We start from the raw sequence: 17214 nt of genomic DNA, 5'->3' as shown, positions 1-17214 counted from the left end.
TTGATGTGACACTATTCTGCTTTAAAGTTTACCTGAACACTCAGATGATCTGTGATGTGATCTTGTCCATTGGTCAGAATTTTACAGGAAGTCTGCTTCATTAGGTGTTGTTTGTGGCATCAGTGGGAGTTCCTACAGATTTCTTTGCAAAATGCAATCTATCTGATAAGCTCTAAATGACACACAATCAGGAAATGGTGTCTGATTAAAGGACAGAGCCACCTCCGTCCAGGTGAAGATGAAGCATATTTTCACATTTGTGAGATGCTCATTGGATAATACAAACACAAATAATGAGATATGTTAACATTTATGTACAAGTAATCTTACTGATTAAAAACTTTAAAATTATTTGGTACGTACGGGAAGAAAATAAATAGGAGAATGTTTTGTTTAAATCTGAATTGGTGAAAGCCCTTTCATTCTTGCACACAATTTTAAAAAAATAGTCTGAGACTTTTGGAGTAAGGTGTAGAACATATTCACCAGATTGGGTTTGGTTCCAATATGGTGGGTGAAGGCTGCCTTTGCCCATGGTCTGAAGGTTTTATCTGAATGTTTTGTTTTTGAATGTTCATTTATACATAGGATGTGAACATTGTTGACAATTCCTGAATTTATTGCCCATCCCTAATTGCACTGAACTGTACAGGCAGATGAAAGTCAACCATATTTGTAGGGTCTGGAGTCATGTGGGCCAAATCAATGTGGGTGGCAAATTTCTTTCTGTGCATGGATATTAGAAGACATGAGTTTCAACCACCTTCCCTGTGCTAAGGCCATACTGTACAAAACTGTCCTTAACTCTGGGCTAAATAGCAAGTACCTGCTGGTGGGGCGGGAGAATGCAGAATTATCAGACTAGTGAAAGAGGGTGCTCTTCTAAAAGGGCCAAGCACATTGGGGGGAGAGAGAGAGGGAGACCTATATCCCAAATTGGACCCAGAGTACTGATGAGCATGAGATCTGAAATATAGTAAACATTATCCTTGCAGGTACAATTCATTGTATCATCTGCCTTTCATCACATGCAAAAAAAGTGCTTGTGCTTTGAAATCATTTACATGTCAGCAAAATATTAAAGTTATATGATGAGCTGGAATCCTTCAATAAGCTTAGAACTCACTCTGAAGACACATCTCATTGATGGTGACACTTGAGTAGCACTTAATAATGTCACTGCAGGGAATATCCAGACAGCATGTCTGGTTCCAGATTATACATGAGCTGTGGTTTTAAACATTAAAAGCCAGATAAAAGGGAGGGACGGAATGGCACCAGCATAACATGCATAAATATCACATGATAGGATGGTTTCTGCTTTAATTTTGGCATAATCAGGACTTTTGAACTAATTTTACTTACTCGAATGCTTTCCCTCAGCAATTTGTCATCAATAAAATCCTTTTTCTGTTCCCCAGCAACTTTGTGCTGCACTGAGAACAGGCTAGGACCAGCTATTTGATCAGCTAGATTTTTTTGAGTTTCCCTGCAGCCAGTCCGACACACTTTTGTTCCTGCTTGGGAGTAAAACAAGTTGGCTCTTGATCAAGTTAAGAACTTATTGCAGTGACGTACAGATATGGTCTATAAGAAAAACATAGATGGATTTGTCAGTTACCTCCTTGAGTCAGTTGTGTTTTCTTTTAAGATGCATATTCATGGTAACATTTATTGCCTGTCCCTTCATTTCCTTTCAGAAAGTAGTGATGAGTCTTCCTTATGTGGGTAGTGAATGTACTCGCACAATGATATTACATCATTTTGACAAGCAACAAGATGAGTTGAAGAGAGAGACAGGAATGAAAGAGCAAAGCAATGATGCCATGTGGCAGAATGTTTTAAATCAACAGAATAATCGTGAGAATAAATGGATGTTAAAATGCAATAAGAGAAGCACTTGGGGCTGACAGACATTTTATAAAGGTGTCTGCAGCTATTTTACAAGTCTGTATGATGCAGACACTTTTCCTGGTGTTCTCTAACCATCTAGAAAGAGAAACTGTATAAATTCACCCCCCTGCCAAAAATTCAGAAAAAGGGAAATGTGATACACAGTTAACCTGTTAATTGCAATACTGGCAGCAGCCAACACCAAGCTGCTTATTTATTAGGATGGTTATGTTCAACCATCACTAGCTGTCTTATTGATCGGGCATTTGCAACATGAAGGTCTCCAATATCATAGATTGGTACCACTAAATAAACCAGTTTACACAGAGGGGAGACTCCCTACAATATAGAAACACTAACACTAGTTAGACAGGAAGTGAATCTGACCTGGAAAACCACTTAGCATGCCTTATTGCACTGCATTTTGTCTGTAGCTGTGACACTTTACTCTGTACTGTTACTGTTTTTACCTGTACTACATCAATGCACTTTGTACTAACTCAATGCAACTGCATTGTGTAATGAATTGACCTGTACGATCGGTTCGTAAGACAAGCTTTTCACTGTACCTCGGTACAAGTGACAGTAATAAACCAATACTTTGGAAGGGAATGTGTTCCAAGAATTCTGGATACTGCATCAGACACCTTGGAGGAGGAGGTGGGAAACAGGAGAGCACTATTATTTCCACAGGGGGCTTCAGGGGATCCTGAAAAGGCAGAGAATGCAGATAGCCATCGAGGTCTAAACTTGGAGGGAAGCCTCAAGGGGACTGATGCAGTGTAACAAAAATTTCAATAATCTGACATGAATGAATACATCTTCAAATGCCACCTCACCACCTTCAACAATCCGCCTGCTCAGTTCACCACACTCCCAATGCTCACCTACCAATAATCTCTATTTCAATGCACCTTCATACAGTTCACAATGTTGCTAGCCTCAAAACCACACATTCCAACTATTTAAATAATTTAATTGACTCAGAAACAGATTGTCGAAAGGACACATTCAAGCTACCATGTTGAAGAGAGATAACTGAACATTCAGATGCATGCTTTATGGGGAAAAAAATCATGGAATATTATCTTATTCCTTACCTAAAATTTTAAATCTAAGGTTAGAGTTTCTTAAATCAGAAATTCAATTAGTGCACAACATGTAGCTACTCTCCTCTTCCTGGCTGAAGGCATCCCTAACAACACACAAGAAATTCAACACCCTCCACAGCAAAGCAACCCATTTACTGGGCATCTCATCCATTTCCTTCCTCTGCCATAGATGCACTGTAGCTGCAGTCTATACCATTTCTGGGCTGTATTGTAGCAAGTTGCTGAAGTTTTTTTTTGATAGTACCTTCTAAAACTGCAATTGCTACCAACTACAAGCACAAGTGAAGCAGAGACTTGGCAAGCCACCATCAGGTCTGATCAGGTGAAACCCAACCAACTGCGATCATTCAGAACCCAAGTGTTTAGAATTCTTTTCATACCCAGCCTGACCCAGAGGCATTTGCAGAAAGGCTGCACATACATTGCTATCGATCAAGAGCAGGAGAGGCATGCACCAATACCAAGCACATCACGCTGATCTGGATGAAGTATGGTGCTGAGCTAGTTTGGCACAGCTTGAAATTTTTGTTACACTGCATCAGTCCCCTTGAGGCTTCCCTCCAAGTTTAGACCTCGATGGCTATCTGCATTCTCTGCCTTTTCAGGAGCCCCTGAAGCCCCCTGTGGGAATAATAGTGCTCTCCTGTTTCCCACCTCCTCCTCCAAGGTGTCTGATACAGTATCCAGAATTCTTGGAACACATTCCCTTCCAAAGTATTGGTTTATTATTGTCACTTGTACCGAGGTACAGTGAAAAGCTTGTCTTACGAACCGATCGTACAGGTCAATTCATTACACAATGCAGTTGCATTGAGTTAGTACAAAGTGCATTGATGTAGTACAGGTAAAAACAGTAACAGTACAGAGTAAAGTGTCACAGCTACAGAGAAAGTGCAGTGCAATAAGGCATGCTACGTGGTTTTACAGGTCAGATTCACTTCCTGTCTAACTAGTGTTAGTGTTTCTATATTGTAGGGAGTCTCCCCTCTGTGTAAACTGGTTTATTTAGTGGTACCAATCTATGATATTGGAGACCTACATGTTGCAAATGCCCGATCAATAAGACAGCTAGTGATGGTTGAACATAACCATCCTAACAAATAAGCAGCTTGGTGTTGGCTGCTGCCAGTATTGCAATTAACAGGTTAATTGTGTATCACATATCCCTTTTTCTGAATTTTTGGCAGGGGGGTGAATTTATACAGTTTCTCTTTCTAGATGGTTAGAGAACACCAGGAAAAGTGTCTGCATCATACAGACTTGTAAAATAGCTGCAGACACCTTTCTAAAATGTCTGTCAGCCCCAAGTGCTTCTCTTATTGCATTTTAACATCCATTTATTCTCACGATTATTCTGTTGATTTAAAACATTCTGCCACGTGGCATCATTGCTTTGCTCTTTCATTCCTGCCTCTCTCTTCAACTCCTCATCTTGTTGTGGCTGTAGAAATGCCCCCCTATTGGACCAATCTCCTTATTTGTGCAGAGAATTTTATGACAATCCAGTATTTTAACGGTTCCTATTACTGATGCCGGCTTCTTCAATCAAGACTTATTTAATTACTTGAATTTCAATTTACCACGTTGGAATTTGAACTTGTCACTAGTTCAGTGCTCCAGGACACTGGATGCCAGTCTTGCAACTTAATCACAGTATTAGAATACCTGTACAATTTGATTTGGAATTGGTTTATTATTGTCACATGTACCGAGGTACTGTGAAAAACCTTGTCTTGCATACCGTTCATACAGATCAATTCATTACACAGTGCATTAAGGCAGTACAAGGTAAAACAATAACAAAATGCAGAATAAACTGTTACACCTACAGAGAAAGTGCAGTGCAGGTAGACAATAAAGTGCAAGGTCAGAACGAGGTAGATTGTGAGGTCAAGAGTCCATTTTATCATTACTAGGGAACTGTTCAGTAGTCTTATAACAGCAAGGTACAAGCTGTCCTTGACCTGGTGGTATGTGCTTTCAGGCTTTTGTATCTCCTGCCCAGTGGGAGAGGAGAAGACAGAATGTCTGGGGTGGGCAGGGTCCTTGATTATGCTGGCTGCTTTACTGAGGCAGCAAGAAATATAGACAGTCAATGGAGGGGAGGCTGGTTTCAGTGTTATGCTGAGCTGTGTCCACAACTCTCTGCAATTTCTTGCAGCCACAGGCAGAGCAGTTACCATACCAAGCTGTGATGCATCTGGATAGGATGCACCTCTGCTCTCACCCCCACCCTTCAGACCCAACAGGGATAGAGACCCCCCCCCTTGTCCTCGCATTTCATCCCACCAGCCTACGTATCTAACACATCATTCTCTGCCACTTCTGTCATTTCCAATGGGACCTCACTACCAAGCATATCTTCCCCTCCCCACCCCTTTCGCAGGGACCGCTCTCTCTGTGACTCCCTACTTCACTCCTCCCATCCCCATTCCGCTCCCACCCCGGGAACCTTCCACTTACCCTGCCATAGGTGCAACACCTGCCCCTACACCACCTCCATCCAAGGATCTAAACAGTCCTGTCAGGTGAGAAAGAGATTCACCTGCACCTCCCTTAATATTATCTACTGCATTTGGTGCTCCAAGTGTGGCCTCCTCTACATTGGTGAGACCAAATGCAGACTAGTTGACCATTTCGCAGAACACCTGCGATCTGCATCTCCCCATTGCCAGTCACTTCAACTCCCCCTCTGACACTATCACATATGTTGGTCCTTGGCCTCCTCCACTGCCAGGAGAATTCCAAGTGCAAACTTGAGGAACAGCACCTCATTTTTTGTCTCGGAACCTTGCAGCCTAATGGAATGAACATTGAATTCTCTCACTTTAAGTAATCCCCACATCCCTTCCACCACCCCCACCCCCCCATGCATCTTCTTTTCTTCCCTTTCCTAGACTCTTTCTCTTTTTTTTTCTATCCCTCTTTTTCCTCCTTACCTTTGACCCATCCCCCAGTGGATCTGCTCTCCGCTCCTCCCCCACACCTACCTATCACCACCTTGTGCCCACCCCGCCTCCCCTCTTTTGTCCACCTATCACTGCTCTGCTTTTCCCTCCTATATATTGGGCTTCCCCTTTTCCTCTCTTCAGTCCTGAAGAAGAGTCCTGACTTGAAATGTTCACCGCCTGCTTTTCGCCACGGATGCTGCCTGGCCTGAGTTCCTCCAGCATCATCGTGTTTTTCATTTTACTTGGATATGTAAGTGGGTCATGAATTTTAAAATAGACATACTGGATTTTAAAGAAATGGGTACTTTGCACCCATGATCTGTCTTTGGTCAAATTGTAGTATTCAACGAATTTGTCCAGATGTCCCTAGTTGGGGTCATTGTAAAATGTTAATTTAATTGTCTCTATCAGACTACTTAACATCTGGTGCACTGTTTCTTTTCTGCACCTAAGAAGTCAACTCAATAATCTGTGAGGAACGCCAATTTATAATTGCATTGGAGCACAAGTTTAACAGTGGTGTATTAACGCTTATTAAATACAGCCTCTGCAGCCACTTGGATGTTCAACTTGCTTGCTCCAAAGAGTAAGTTAAGATTGAAATCCTAGAAAAAGCAAATCCTTAGCAGTAAATCACATTTCTCATTTTCACAGCCTTACAGCCCAGAGTTCTGCCAGCTCAGGGAAAATTAAAATTGACCCTAAAGTGTCCATGTCATCTTGATCCTCCTTTCTATAGGAGGACCCATAATGTCTGCAGTATCAAATGGAACTTTGCCTCCAGGTCTCCAGTGAGAATTATTGTCTAATAAAATATTTATTGAAATGTACCACAATTAATTTCTGATGTTGCTGGTGCTGTACCCTTTCACTATGTTTCCCAAGAATCCTAAAGCAAAATATTTAAATCAAGAAAAATAAAATAACAATTATTTTCATGGAGTTTTTGCATGTCATAATTTTATGTAATTAAGGAGAACGTATTGTTGCCTCAGAACTCGAAAGGGCAGGAACTGCTCCACCTGTCAGTTTACATATAATCTTGGCCCTGCATTGGAACTCTTATTTTCATTGTAATGGGTAGTTGCATACAGTAACTTCGAACAATAGGAGCCACCTTCAGTTCAATGGGTGTTATTTGTCTTTAGTGATACAGACAGTTCTCTGTGTTTCTTGTCAGTGACAGTGAAATTGATGGCTGCACCTAATGGAAAATGAAGCCACATACAGCAGTAAGCACAAATAGCCTGCAGTTCAATTTTCCACAGTGCCTGTATAGATAGCTCTTGCAAATTACTCCAGCTCATAAGATATTGAAGACTTGAATTTAGTTCCAAACCTGTGACAGAATTGTGAACTAGTTCTACTCCTGCAGCACAGTGAGTTTTCATCCTGCTGTGTTATGTCATGAGCTGTAAGAAGTGGAATGGCACTTATGATTTGTCACCAGATGTCAAGCGTGGAATTTTCTTGCTCAACTTCCAAAACTGAAGGGAAAGGTGGGAGGAATAATGCTGAATCATGTGGAACTTAAGAGGTTAATTACTACCTGATAATGGCATAGTTCTTGAAGAAGCTTGCTTGGCAATGCAGAGAAAGGAGTGATGTCTAAAAGAAAAGAGAACATAAAACTAATTTTTAGAGTAACTAGGGATTAGTGGTCATGATGGTGTTGACGTTGTACTATACAGTTCGATTCACTCCAGTTTTCCAGGTAAACTGGTTACAAATTAGGAAGGTCATTGCCTCGGCTTGCTTCTTTCACTTGGGAGAATTTCTTCAATTTACGGCTGTAATTGTTTCTTTAAAATCCAGGGATTTCATCCACTTCACTATTTTGCACACCACTTCATTTTGCGAGAACACTTATTAAACTGTCGTTTGAAACCCGCATCTAGCAGTAATGACAAATAGCCTGCAGTTCTATTTTCCACAGTGCCTGTATAGGTAGCCCTTGCAAATGAATACATAAAATGAGAATTCCTGTTGCAGAGTCCAAGAGTTTGACTGAGTGAAGGTTTTATCCATTCTAGAATTGGTTTATTTTTGTCATATGTACTGAGGTACAGTGAAAAACTTGTCTTGCACACTATTCATACAGATCAATTCATTACACATTGCATTGAGGTAGTACAAAGTAAAACAGTCTATTGGAGGATTTGAGATTACTATAGCAATGTCTAATAACATTGAACCCAGGAGAACATCTTGTGTAGACCTGAAATTTTCTACACTTGGATCTATTCAGTAGCCAATATTGAAGGCATTTCATGCTCCATATTTCCCTTCTGTTTAACATGTAACATTTGATCTTAAGTAGGTCTTAATTTTTGTTCTGTATCTAACTAATAATTGATTTCCTGTCAAAGACATGAACCCCACCACACTCCAGTTTCTCACCCCTTCACCACCTCTCTCAATGCAACCCAAACAAATGCAGCAGGATGAAGGCATCATCATGTTGACTTTTAAAATCCATTGGAGATGGTCATTAAGTACCACCCTGAACCCAAGCAAAAGGTGGAGAAAATTATTCATTTAATGCTTGGAATGCAATGTTTTTTTGTTTTTTTTCTGTAGCCATGCTCTAAAAGAAAAGTCTAATATTTGTTTATTCAAAAGAATATTCAGCCCTTTCAGAACAAAAGCTTTTAACTTTTGAAATGATATTTGCCTTTCAAGTCTAGAAAATAATTTTTGATACGATAGCATGTAAATGCACTGAGTAATATTACATTCTTCAGCCAAGTTGTGATGGTCCAAGCATTCATTCCATTTTCCTAACATTTTTAAGTAATTCCTCTTAAATGTTGTTTTGCAAGCTGCTCTCCTTACAAAATGCAAGGGAGGACTTGCGTCAGCCAATCTCGTCGTGCCTTGTGCACAAATTATCTTTGTCTTCCAGACTCTTTTAATTAATTCAAAGCTTCTGCTTCACTAAGAAACAGCCTGTTCCTTTGATAGAATAACGTCAGACTGAGTCAAGTTTTCTCAGAAAATATCCAAAGCCAAATACTGCAGATGCTGGAAATCTGAAATAAGATCTAAAAATGCTGGAAGCAACATCCATGGAAATACAGTTAACATTTCAGGTTGAATACCTATCATCAGAACTAGGAATGGTTAAAATAAAGTAAGCTTTAAGTTGCAGAGATGCAGGAGTGAAGGCAGGGTCAACTAAAGGGGAGTTCTGATATAAAGAGGGAGACCAGACTTGCACGAGATGTGGTGGTGCCATCTGAAAAAGGATGTAAGCACTAGTGTAAAACAAGAAGCATCTCTGAAGGAGGCATAACTGGGAGGAGAAAAACAAAATTTTAATTTACCAGAAAAAGAGAGAGGGAAACAACGAATACTGGAAATAGGAGCTAAGAGGTTGGAATGACTGATGCGCTGAAATTGTTGAATTTGTTGTTAAGCCGGAAGGCTGTAATGTGGTAGTTGGGAAGATGAGATGCTCTTCTTCATGGTCCCTATGAATTTCATTGGAACAATGAAGGAGGCCAAGGGCAGAGGTCAGACTGGGAGTGATATGGAGATTTAGATGGCTTGAAGCTCTGGGTCGCCCTTGTCGACTGTACAAAGGTGTTCTGCAAAGCTGTCCTCAATTTGCATTTGGTTTCCCTAATTTGGTACAAATGGAAGAAGTACAAGTGAATCACTACTTGTTTGGGCTCATGGATGATGAGGAGGGCAGTGGCATAGGAAGGTGTTGATAGAAGAAGAGTGGGTATTGGTGGAGATGGAAGAGTAAATGGGTTTGCAGAGAGAATGGTCCTTTCAGAATATTGTGAGGGGAGGGTTAGGTGTGTCTGGTGGTGGCCTGAAGTTTTAGACATTATGGAAGAAATTCTGTTGAATGTGATGGCTATCAGGGTGAAAGCTGAGGACAAGGGGATCTCTATCCTTGATCTGGATGGGTGGAGAGGGGTTTGGGAGCAGAATTGCAGGAATCAGTTGAGAGCCCGGTTAGCTACAGTAGCAGGAAAACCAGGGTTGAAGAAAATGGAAGACCTAACAGAAGCATTGATGGGGAAACTAGTATCATAAGAACAGATCGCACTGTGATGGAGAAACTGGGAGAATAGAATTGAATCTTTACTGGAAGTGGGATGAGAGGCAGTATTGTCGAAGTAGGTATGGGAGTCTGTGGACTTGTAATGGATACTGTTTGCTAACCTATCCCCCAAACTGGAGATAGAAGTTAGGGAAAGGGAAGGGTCAGAAATGGACCATGTAAAAGTAAAACAGAATGGAAATGGGAAACAAAAGTAATTAAACTTTTACGTCTTGTACAAGATCAGGAGGCAGTACCGAAACAGTCACTTAATGTTCTCAGAAAATATACCTTCCATTTCTATTAACGGACTAAGAATGCTTCACTCTTTATCATTTCCTTTTTGAAAAATGCTTTTAATGAAATCATTAATTTTGAAGTAAGAGAAACACAAACACTTTTTCTCAGTACAAGCTTCCCTAAAGAGTGCGCGTGGCCTGAGACAAGCACTTTTAGAGTGTGCTGCGACCTGAAAATTCCTCCTTCGGTCAGCACTGAGAATTAATCTTCTGTGATCACCATTGCACCTTTTCTCTCGAACTGATAGACAAAGGTTCTGTTTTCAGAAGAAATTATCTGACTGCTTTGTTTCTAAAGAAAATATACAGCCATTCAAATTGCCTTGGACTTGAAAATTTGTCAACCTAAATTTGACATGGTTAAATTTTTCTTTATATATAAAGCAACTTGTGTATTGACTTTTTTTTGCTTCAGGAAAAGCAATGGAGGGGTTAGCCATGCCTTGCACTGAGTAATAACACTGTACAATGTCAGTCCAAGGTTAAATCTAGATGAAGTCAAGAAGATTAGACTATGCAGGTGTTCCTGCTTAAACTTTAGAAATATTTAAATTCAGTTATTATCCAGAAGCATTGTGGATTAAGCCTTGTCCGGTTGTAGCTAGTAACACATCTGAATTCTGTAGGTGCAATATAAATGGAGAATTCCAGTCTAGGTTATATCAAGCAGAGGCCAAAGGTCTACCGTGTATTATACTGTCTGAGTCTCGAGCTTAGTTGTGTCCTTTTTGCTGATGGACTTGATGGAGCTCTGTTTCTCACAGAGTAAAGTCTCTACAACATTGCTGTCTGTGCCACATTTTCAGAGAATATTGTGATTAAGTGTACTCAACTGCTGTTTTGCTTTATTTCTTTAGAGCATCTGGCACTGTATATACAGCAATAGATATTGCCACTGGACAAGAGGTAAGTCTAGGTCTTTCCTTAGTTCCAACTAGTATGATGCATCAAATAATCTATTTCTTGCTGAGCATGTTTTGCATTTGTGGCGTGCAGTAGTCTCCCTGTAATGCTGGCCGTTTATATTACTGCTTGCGTAATGTTCTCTAATGTACCTCTTACTGCTAACAGTCTACTGTGTAATATAACACGCTGTGTATTGCTTATCTTGCATTGTAACACATATACCTTGATGTCCTGCATAGTTTTATGGTTCCCTTTCCCAATCGAATACCCTTGTATAATCTCAGGCAAAAGTGCCACCAGACCTCCAGGAAAAAAAACCTTAATCTTGTGTGATTTGTGAAGTTGCTGGGCAGGAAAGCCAATTTTATTTTATTTCCCACTTCCTTTTGTTAGTCATATCTTGCAGCTCCCAGCACTGGGCGAACAAGGGAGCAATCATTTGCTTGTTTTCTTGTGTAGTTACAATTTACTGAAGTGTCTGCTAATCAATATACACCATTTTCTCAAGAGGGGTCATCAGAATTTAAATCGTGCCAGTGTTTCCAAAATATTCTCAGTTATTGCCAATCTGTAAGTATTTGCATCCCAAATTAACATTTGACGTCAATGGACTGACATTTTCCCTCTTCGATCATTGCATCAGTAACATTTTCCTTCGTGGTCCACCTCCATCACCCTCGACTTTGCTGATTTGTATTTATTATGCTGCTTCTAAATAATTACTAGATTATTCTGCATATGTTTCTTGGAGGAGCTTTGCATCCTTTTCATATTCATGGCGTTTGGTTAACATTTTGAACTCTGCCGACAGCCATCTGACTATATTTAAATAGATTACCAGCACAGTACCTCCACCATCTGACAGTGAGCAGCAGAGACATTTTATCCCTGGGGCCTTCATCATGATGGGAATTGTTGAACATAGGGGAGGAAGTAGTTTTCATTATTGGTATTCATGTTTGACTGTTGCAGAATACCTGTTTTATTCAGGGAGCTGCATATACTCTCCATGCACTCCATCCTGTTTTGGTTCTATAGAAAGAAGGAAAATACTGAAAAGAATGGGATAGAAAATCCAAGTAAGATACTTAATTTTTTCATTGAATTGCTCCCAATTCCTTGCTAATCATCTGTGCCATATGTATTATTTGAAGCAGACATTTCAGTCCAACATCTGTGTAAAGTCCATCCATCCATCCTCAATATGACTCTCTCTTCGATCATTACAGGCTTTTTTCGACTGTGTTGGTAGTCGTGCTGAAATTGCCTTATTTGCGAATTGATTGAACCCCAAAGTTTAATCCTAAAGGAACACATTTTGTATATCAGCTAGGCTACTTGGCCTTGAGAATTGGGTTGGGAAAGTAATTAAAATCACACCTCATCCCCTTTGCACTCAACATTGATATCTGCACAATGTAGCAGAAGCTGCTGGCTTGCAGTCAGTGATAGGAAGCTTTGTTTAGACTGTCTTCCTGTGTCTAATTCTAATGCAACGTGACAACTCTTAAGGTCATCTAGACGAGCACATACAGGGAGCAAACCAGGCAGCTTCTGTGCCCATATGGGTTGACACCACACAATCTAGTGCAGCCTTCCACTGAACACTAACTAGTTTTCTTTAGTGTTAATTTTTGAAGGAGGCACTTTGATCTGGGACCACTTTTTCACAAACCTTAACTGAATTTGATTACAGGTGGCGATTAAACAGATGAATCTGCAGCAACAGCCTAAAAAGGAGCTGATTATAAATGAAATCCTAGTCATGAGGGAAAATAAAAATGCGAACATTGTCAACTATTTAGACAGGTGAGTCCTAACTACATGCATAACTTGATTTGACAAATGTGGTTAGATGTATCCCTTGAGAATCGATCACACAAGCTCAACAGTGGATCAGCTTATTATTCCCTTTGCCAAAGTGTTTATACTTAATAAATTTATATGTTCAAAGAAAGTGGGGTAAAAAGAATCATATTTTTATGTTCCAATCGTGTTTCTCCTGCAGATTTATCAATGTTGGCACTGCTGGTTCTGCCATCATCCCCGATTATGGGTTTGTCCTCCTCCAGAGACGTGAGTGCAGTGCTGAGTGATACTGCACTGCAGTATTGTGCTATACTGATGGGGTGTTGCACTTTCAGAGTTGCCATCTCTATCATTAAACCAACGTTCCACCTGCTCTACAGATGGATGTAAAAGATCCCACAACACTATTTAGTACAACTGCTATGTTTTCACAATGTAACAATGACTAGCCTTTAATTGACTCTAGAATACTTTTCATTTAACTCTTGATAATCCTGGAGAGTTAGTAATCCCATGCATGATTTGGCTCTTAAGGAGACTAGAATTACTTGTAATACTACAAAGCAACACATGCATCTGAAATAGCAGCACTAGAATCACTTCTGGATCAGATCATTTCTATGACTCCATGGAGGTAGCTGAGCCTTGGGAAAAGACTCCACAAAATAACTGTAGTCTACATATCTACACAAATGGAGGAAACCCTAGTCGTGACCTGTGTAAAGTATAGTGGTGTTTCCTTCAGTGGGTGAACTGTATTGCCTTGGGTGTTTGGTTCTGGATGCTTCAGAAGTGAATGCTTTTGTTTACCAAACTCTCTGGGAATTCTTGAAATTAGGAAATGCACATTAGATCCCATTGCCTATCTATAGTGAATGAATCCATGGATATTCCTGACAAGATGCAATCTCTCAGGGTGGCGCAGCAGGTAGTGTTGCTGCCTCTTAGCTCCATAGACCCAGGTTTGATCCTGACCTCGGGTGCTGCCAGTTGTGGAGTTTTCTCATTCTCCCTTGGACCACATGGTTTTCCCTGAGTGCTGTGGTTTCCTCCCATATCCAGGGACATGCTGGTTGGTAGTTTCATTGGTTACTGTAAATTACTCCTACTGACCATTTGGTAGGCAAAGCAGTGTGAAGTTGATGGGCATGTGAGAGAATTGGTTGCCAGGAAATAAATAGGGGAATGGGACCGAGAGGACTGCTGTGAGCACCAGCATAAACTTGATGGGCTAATTTGCCTCCTATGTCATAAAGAAATATGAAAAGGAAAAATAAAACACCACCCATGCCTCTGTGACATGGAATTATGGATGAGGTGAACATTTTTCAGGATCTGAATATTCTCTAAGTGGTGCTGGTTTTAGACAGGGTGAGTTTGCCTGACCCCTTCTGTATATTGTGCTTCAACACATCAGAACTCAAGTCTGGGGTGTTTGTGCCATTTCCTTAGCGCTCTGTTTCTTCAGGGCAATCTCTCCTCTTGATATCAAGACATAAAGCTAGATCTTGCTGTTCCCTGTGTTACCTTTATGAAATTAGTCGACAGTAAGATTTGGTCACAATTGATTGTTAATAGCATTTCTTTATTGTTTAATTTTCTTATGCCAGTTATCTTGTGGGGGACGAACTCTGGGTAGTCATGGAATATCTGGCTGGGGGTTCCTTGACAGATGTCGTCACAGAGACATGCATGGATGAAGGCCAAATTGCAGCAGTGTGTCGGGAGGTAAGTGCAATGTTGTGCATTGCATTTCACTTCACAGCAACAGTGCCTCTGAGCAATATGCAGTTTATAAAAAGTCATGTGATCTACCCAACTGCATGGTTTCAGCACAGATCAGAAAAAGAGGTCTCAACTGAAATGTAAAATATGTTGTTACAAAGATGAGCACTAGACTCGCAGTTGATCCAATCCACTTCTATAGGCTTTGGTGTTCTTGTATTGGGATTCAAGGACTTAGTGCAAAAGGCTCTTTGTTGTTGTGGCTTATGTTTCTCATGTTCAAAGTTAAGGTCGAGTTTATTGTCATGTGCACAGGTACATGAATGCACGGGTACAATGAAAAATTTGCAGCAGCATCACAGGTACATAGCATCATATAAGCAGCATTCACAAGAAAAACATAAATTAAACACAATTCTTACAAGAAAAGAACACAATTAGAACCAAAGGAAAAAAAAATCCATTTTAGTGCAAAGTGATCAGAGTGGTCATAATGTTGCTAAACTGTAGTGGGTATTAGGGTTTTCCCAGTTAGTTCAATAACCGAATGGTTGAAGGGAAGTAGCTGTTCTTGAACCTGGTGGTGTGGGACTTCAGGCTTCTGTACCTCCTGCCTGATGGGTTGGCAAGTGTGGAGCAGGAAAGATGTGGAGTGGGTGGGTGGGGGGGGAATCTGTTGGGGGATGAATAATGGGGGGGGATTGGGGGATTTATGACTCTGAGGGAGAGAAAGGACTATCTTGCTGAAGCAACATCTTCCCAATGACATCATAATTTAAAGACTTCCAAATGTTATTGGCTGTTGTTTTCACCAGAAGGAGAGAGAGCTGGGCTTATCTTCCGTGAATGATGAACTAGATATTACAAATTTATGTGAAAGTGGTGACACAAAATTCTTTCAATGTTATTTGCTGTTGCGGAAATTTCCATTCAGTTGATTGAGATGATAACCATGTAGAGGACAATGTAGAAAGGACTCCATGTGGATCCTACCTGCTAAAACGTGCTAATGATCTTTGTGTGATAGCCACAAAAAGAGGTGGCAGGGTGCAGATCCTGTTCTGATGGGCCAAATCTTGTCAGCCAAGCCTACCACCTGGAATCATTTCCTGCTCTTCCCTCATTCCGGGAGGCGTGGTGGTGCAGCTGGTAGAACTGTGGTGTTACATCGCCAGAGACCTGGGTTCAATCCTGGAAATGCAAGAGAGACTGCAGATGCTGGAAATCTGGAGCAACGTGCACAAAATGCTGGAGGAATTCAGTGGATCAGGCAGCAGCTTTGAAGGGAAATGAACAGTCAACGTTTCAGGCAGAGACTCTCTTCATCAGGACCTGAATGAAAGAGGGCAGGAGTGGGGGAAGTGGGAATGATGAGAAGCTGGGAGGTGATAGGTAGAGGAGGCAAAAGGCTAAGGAAGATGGAATCTGATAGGAGGGGACGGTGGACCATGGGATAAAGGGAAAGAGGTGAGGAACAAGAGGGAGGGAGGTGTGGGTGATTGGCAGGTCTTGAGGGCAGGGGAGGGGAAAGAAAAGAGGTAGAGGTATAAGGGAAAACAAAGGTGGGGGGTGGGGGAGAAGCAGGGCGACAGGGGAGTGGTTACTGGAAGTTAGAGAAATCAATGTTGATGCTATCAGGTTGGAGACTCCCAAGGCAGAATATGAGGTGCTGTTCCTCTAATCTGCATCTAGCCTCAACTTGGCAGTAGAGGAGGCCGTGGACAGATACGTCAGTGTGTGAATGGAAAGTGGAATTAAAATGGCTGGCCTTGCTGACTGTGCCTACTGTCTGCGTGGAATATGCATGTTCTTAAGATAAGATATCTTTATTAGTCACCCGTACATCAAAACACAGTGAAATGAATCTTTTGCGTCAAGTGTTATGGGGGACAGCCCACAAGTGTCGCCACGCTTCCGGTGCCAACATAACATGCTCACAACTTCCTAACCCGTACGTCTTTTAGAATGTGGGAGGAAACCGGAGCACCCAAAGGAAACCCATGCAGACACGGGGAGAACATACAGACAGCAGCGGGAATTGAACCCGGGTCTCTGGCGCTGTAATATCGTTATGCTAACCGCTACCTATGACCGCGTGGGTTTTGTCTGGGTGCTTCGGTTTCCTCCCACATCCCAAAGGTGTGCAGGTTGTTGGGTTAATTGGCCACTGTAAATTGCCCCTAATGTGTAAATGGTAGAATTTGGGGGTAGTTGATGGGAAGATGAGGAAAATAAAATGGAATTAATGTAGGATTAGTGTAAACGGGTGGTTGATGGTTGATGCAGCAGACTGGATGGGCTGAAGGGCCTGTTCCCTTTCTGTAACTCTGTGACTCTATGACTGCATTCCCATGCTTACCTTATTGGGATGTGGGGGCTTATCTCGCCAGCAAAAAGGGTTCCAGACTCCAGCAGTGTGACCTGGGGGCTGCCCCCAGAGCCTGGACAATTGGCAAAGTCCT

At 41.3% G+C, this 17214-nt stretch overlaps 1 protein-coding gene across 6 annotated transcripts in view; it reads left to right on the top strand.

Annotated features, from left to right (window-relative positions):
• Nucleotides 1–17214, top strand: part of LOC127573618 (serine/threonine-protein kinase PAK 3) — a 186836-nt gene that overhangs the window by 152297 nt on the left and 17325 nt on the right. For all 6 annotated transcript variants that reach the window (XM_052022000.1, XM_052022003.1, XM_052021999.1 and 3 more), the window contains 3 exons: nt 11170–11218; nt 12915–13027; nt 14638–14755. In XM_052022000.1, the coding sequence (XP_051877960.1) occupies nt 11170–11218; nt 12915–13027; nt 14638–14755 (280 nt within the window). The remainder of the gene's footprint in view (nt 1–11169; nt 11219–12914; nt 13028–14637; nt 14756–17214) is intronic.

The sequence above is a fragment of the Pristis pectinata genome, chromosome 8 (assembly GCF_009764475.1).
Source record: "Pristis pectinata isolate sPriPec2 chromosome 8, sPriPec2.1.pri, whole genome shotgun sequence".
NCBI lineage: Eukaryota > Metazoa > Chordata > Chondrichthyes > Rhinopristiformes > Pristidae > Pristis > Pristis pectinata.
Note: the sequence above shows the minus strand (reverse complement) of the source record. Positions and strands in the feature narration are given on the sequence as shown.